The sequence below is a fragment of the Crassostrea angulata genome, chromosome 8 (assembly GCF_025612915.1).
Source record: "Crassostrea angulata isolate pt1a10 chromosome 8, ASM2561291v2, whole genome shotgun sequence".
Taxonomy (NCBI): Eukaryota; Metazoa; Mollusca; class Bivalvia; order Ostreida; family Ostreidae; genus Magallana; species Magallana angulata.
This window is the reverse complement of record NC_069118.1, coordinates 48,735,529-48,740,237: the sequence shown is the minus strand read 5'-3', so window position 1 is coordinate 48,740,237 and position 4,709 is coordinate 48,735,529. Positions and strand designations below refer to the sequence as shown.

The 4,709-nt window shown below is 34.7% G+C and overlaps 1 protein-coding gene across 1 annotated transcript; it reads right to left on the bottom strand.

The window, feature by feature from the left end:
• Positions 1 to 1,389: 1,389 nt before the first annotated feature.
• LOC128160540 (uncharacterized) lies at positions 1,390 to 3,025 on the bottom strand. The gene is made up of 2 exons (XM_052823878.1): positions 1,635 to 3,025; positions 1,390 to 1,549 (listed from the first exon to the last, which is right to left on the bottom strand). The coding sequence occupies exons 1-2, from the start codon at positions 2,608 to 2,610 to the stop codon at positions 1,509 to 1,511; spliced, it is 1,017 nt and encodes a 338-aa protein (XP_052679838.1). The 5' UTR covers positions 2,611 to 3,025; the 3' UTR covers positions 1,390 to 1,508.
• Between the last annotated feature and the right edge of the window lie 1,684 nt (positions 3,026 to 4,709).

Here is a 4,709-nt window from a genome sequence, read left to right as displayed (position 1 = left end):
TTAGATCTCCTAGACAGTTTTCCATGAGTCGTTGATACGTTGCGGGGGCGTTAGCTAAACCAAATGGCATGCGATTATACTCGAAAAATCCCAAAGGTCCTACTGTGAATGCTGTTCTCTGTTTATGATCTTCAAACAATTCAACTTGATGATATCCGCTCTTCATATCGAGGACAGAAAAGTATGAGTTTCCACCAAGAGAGTCTAATATTTCTTCTATTCTAGGAAGTGCATATGCATCTTTAATTGTTCTTGCGTTTAACTGTCTATAATCAACACACATGCGCAGATCACCGTTTTTCTTTCTACACAGTACGACGTTACTAGTCCATGGTGATTCTGATCTTCTTATGATTCCTGCTGTTAATAATTGCTGTAGATGGTCTCGAACTTCTTGGAACATTGATGGCGGAATTCTCCTGTGTCTTTGCTTGAAAGGAACTTCATCATTCATGTTTATCTTGTGTTGTACTCTGTTACTGTGACCAATGTCTGTATCACTAGTCGAGAAAATGTCTTTGTTTTGTTCCAATATTCTGTATCCATATTGCTGTTGATTTTGTGTCAGATTGGTTGATGAAATTTTCACTAAATTCATTACATCTTGATTTTCTGAATCTGTAGAGGTAGTTTGTGGTTGAACATCTTCAATAAGTACAGGATGTAGCTCACACAACAACGCTTTAGGCGGTATCTTGACAGTTCTTGTAGTGATGTTGCTGATGTTGACTTCTACTTCATAGTTGTCTTTGTATTTGTACGACACTAAAGATGGAGAAATGTCAAGGTCATCTGGTATAACAGATCCACTAGTTTTCTGAAGTACTGCACAAACAGGTTGGTATGGTATCTGTCTATCTATGAATCCAGATATTGTCACTTCCTTGTTTGGTGGTATGATTATACTACAAGTCTCTGCTGATTTAACAATGCCTAGAATGTTTCTATTGCGGTTAAGTTCTTTCTCTCGTAGAGCGACACATCTAAATGCTAAGTACCATGGTGTTTTCATTTGGGTATTTTGCAGAAATCTTTCGCCATTTTGTTGTTTTACACAGTTCATTATATTCTTAATAAAGTTTGTACCAATTATAGCTGGAACTTTCTTACTGTAATCAGTTGTCGGTACAACTAACATAAGACAGTCATTCGTATTTGGTGAGCTAATATCTTCAGTGCTGACAGTTACTTTGATATATCCTAAGTATGGCATGTTCTCTCCGTCTGCACATTTGATTTTAATAATATCGTCCAACGAATGAAGTGGAACATCATGTAGGTAAGAATTGTAAAAGTCAGTGTTGATGGTACACACTGTAGCTCCAGTGTCAAGTAAAGCTGCGGTATCTACACCATTGATGTTAACGTATATAATATTCTGTTCTCCCATCAGTCCTGGTATTTGTTGTTGTAATTCAGTGAGGCTCTGTATTGGTTGACCGTGGCCTAGCGTCTGCCTCTCGATGCTAGTCCTCTGTAGTTTAACGGTCTGCTGACATGGTCTGTTCTCACTCGACATCCATACTGCACGTGACCTTCCTGTCCACATCTGTAACATATAGGTAGTCCATTAGGTCCCATTGAACTTTGTCCAGGTCTTTGTTGTCTTGCTTGGAAGTAATTTCCTTGTTGACCTCTGAATGAACTTTGTTGTTGTTGTCCAAACTGTTGTTGATGTATGGGTACTTGTGGACGAGCTACAACTGGATGCTGAAAGCGTGCTCCATTGTTTCTAGGGAAGAAGTTTCTATGATATGGAGGCTGAGGTTGCTGTAAACGATCATCTTTCAGTTGTTGCACATCAGCTGTTAATTTGAGTAGCATCCCTTTGATGTCATCCATACCGGAAGCTTCATTTTCTTCGTGAGTTACACTCATAACGGTTGGTCCAGTTTTCTTTCCTTTGTTTACTTTTCTTCTCTCATGGTCCTGTTCAATTGCTCTTAGTTCTGATCTAAGTTCATCAAATGACAGAATTTTATCATGGATGTATCCAGATATATCCTTCAAGTCAGATCTAAGTCCATCCCAGAATGCATGACGTAACATATTGTCAACTTGAGAATGTCGAACTTCACCATGCATCACAGCTTTATTTATGATCTGTTCTAGTCTACATCCCCAGTCAGAAACACTTTCATTTTCCTCTTGTTGTGCACTATAGAATTGTCCAAGTATTCTTTGACAACTGTCAATAGTATCGTAGATGGAGTTCATTTTCTGAATGATGCTATCTATTGTTGCTCCTGGTCCGAGTCTCATGAGGATGTTGGCTGCTTCTCCTTTCACTGATCTGCGGATAGCTTGTAGAATCTGATCATGTCTATATACTTTCTCGTTGAGTAAACATTGGATTTCGTAGCGCCATAGTTCGTAACTTGTTTCTCCTCTCGGCGATCCAGAAAATGTTGAAATCCTAGGAAAGTTCATATACTGTTTGGTTGTCTCATCTGTTTGTTCAGTTTTTATTTTCGCTGTTGCTCCAAGTTGCGACTTCTCCTCCAGCCATTTCTTGAGATCGTCTGGTGTATCGCATTTTGGTTTTAATTTCAAAGCTTCAAATGCTTCAATGATTTTCTTTCCTTCCTCCTCAGAAATTTTGTCTCCCATGCTGAATTTTCAGTTGGTACACAATTCACAATATTTATATGCAAATCACAAATATTGTGGTTTTTCACTAAATTTCACAGTTATATCACTTGAATTTCAGCGTCTCCTTGAAAATCACTGCATAGTGTTCACAGTTCACTCAAATGAATGATTCAAGTAAATGTTAATAGTCATATAGTATTCATTTGAAGATTATCTGCCCTTGATGCATGTGCTTTACATGCATAACATGAGTGGATGAAAGGGAGAATGAATGGGTGAGTGTGTAAATGAAAAATGTTGACGTAATTATCAAAATGTTTAAAAAATAATTTATCAGGTTTAAACCAAAGAAAAAATTTATGTAGGACTCAAATGCAAAATGGATATGCAATTCAAAATGCAATTGTCAAAAATGAATGCAGTCAGAGGCAGAAAAAAAAAATTAAATGTCAAAAATAAATTGTCAATGAAAAAAATATAAAAATTTATCAAATTATTGAAAAATGTCTTACTTTTAGATTGCTACATTAAGGCTAATTCAAAAAATTAAATCACAAATTGATTTCAAAATAAAATTTCAAAAATGAATAATGAATTGCTCTGTATAAAGGGCAATAACTCTACATAACAAAATAAATTGCAAGTATTTATGGCAATGAAAAATGAATGATGATTTTAAAACTGATGATGATTGGCAGAATTTAAATATTGAAAATAAATACTATCTACATAGAAACATGAAATACCAAAAGTCTATATTTGATAATAATCAAATAGATCTAGTCTAAGAGATCAATCAATGCTCAATGCAATGTCAATAATTAAATGAAAAGTTACTACAGACACCCAGACAGACAGTTAAACAGTCATCAAAGCAAGAATCACTTTCTTAATGTTCTAGTCACTCACATGATCAAAAAGGCTGCACTGTCTGCTGTCTGTTATCTCAAGGTGTTGAATGGCTCGATCCGGAGTCTGGAATCTGGAACAGGTCAGGATTCAAGAGTCACAAAACATGAGTCCAGTGTTCAATCTGTATAGACCTCGGCTTTCCACCATAAGAATCTGTAGACATCAGTCAGCTTCATGTGTGGTCCCTATCTCCTTGGTATCCGAATGCAACGTGGGCGCCAAATGTGATAGTGGGTTGTCCCAAAGAAACAAACAAATCCACTTTAAGGGTTCTTCATTTATTCGGATAAAGGATTTAAACCCTGTAATATAATTCATAGATATCAGCATAAAAATATACAATCATATTCAAATACATATTCATGAAATACATTAATGCTCAGAGTTCACTAATCAAACTATTTGTAAAGAAGGATAACTCTGATCATAATTTCAGTGTCAAGAAGAGTTACTGCCCTTGAACACAATTTACAAAAATATAGAAATATGCTCTACATCTTTATCAATATCAATATTTAATTAAATAAAAACATATACTTTCAATGTAACTCCTTTGTAGATTACATTTTATCAAGATACATAAAATAAATATAAAAATATAACTTTGCAACGATCACCTGTTTATGGAACAAGGTTTCATGCACAATCCTGATTACTCTGAGAATGGTACTCTTTAACTACAAGTATTAAATATGGTAACAATTACTAACCTTTCACATATATTAGAAATGAGATACTATAGCTTAGATATCAGAACTATGAATTACTGGGATAATTTATAAAATACATAGTCATAAATAAGGTATTATAACCTCAAACAAGTAGAATTAGCCAAATGTACCAATTAATAGAAAATATCATTATCATCTATTGAATTATTTATTAAAGTTCAAGAATACCAAAAAATAGAACACTTACTATAAATGACTGCTTCAAATATGTTGATGAAATAAATAAATAAGTGAAATCGTTTCTTGAAGAAATTAGGTCTTACTCTTAAGAATCCTAGCCTTGGTCTGTCACAAAGGCTACTCAGTTAAAGCGGGAAAAAATCATAAAAACATACTATTGGCTAAGTAAACCACCTGATCTTGTCCACATGTATGTAAGTGACCATACAGGTGAAATGACTTAAGGCTATAAAATATTAGAAACCACTAGAAAAGGTAATTAAGTAATGATTACTTGATAGATGCATAAAAGAC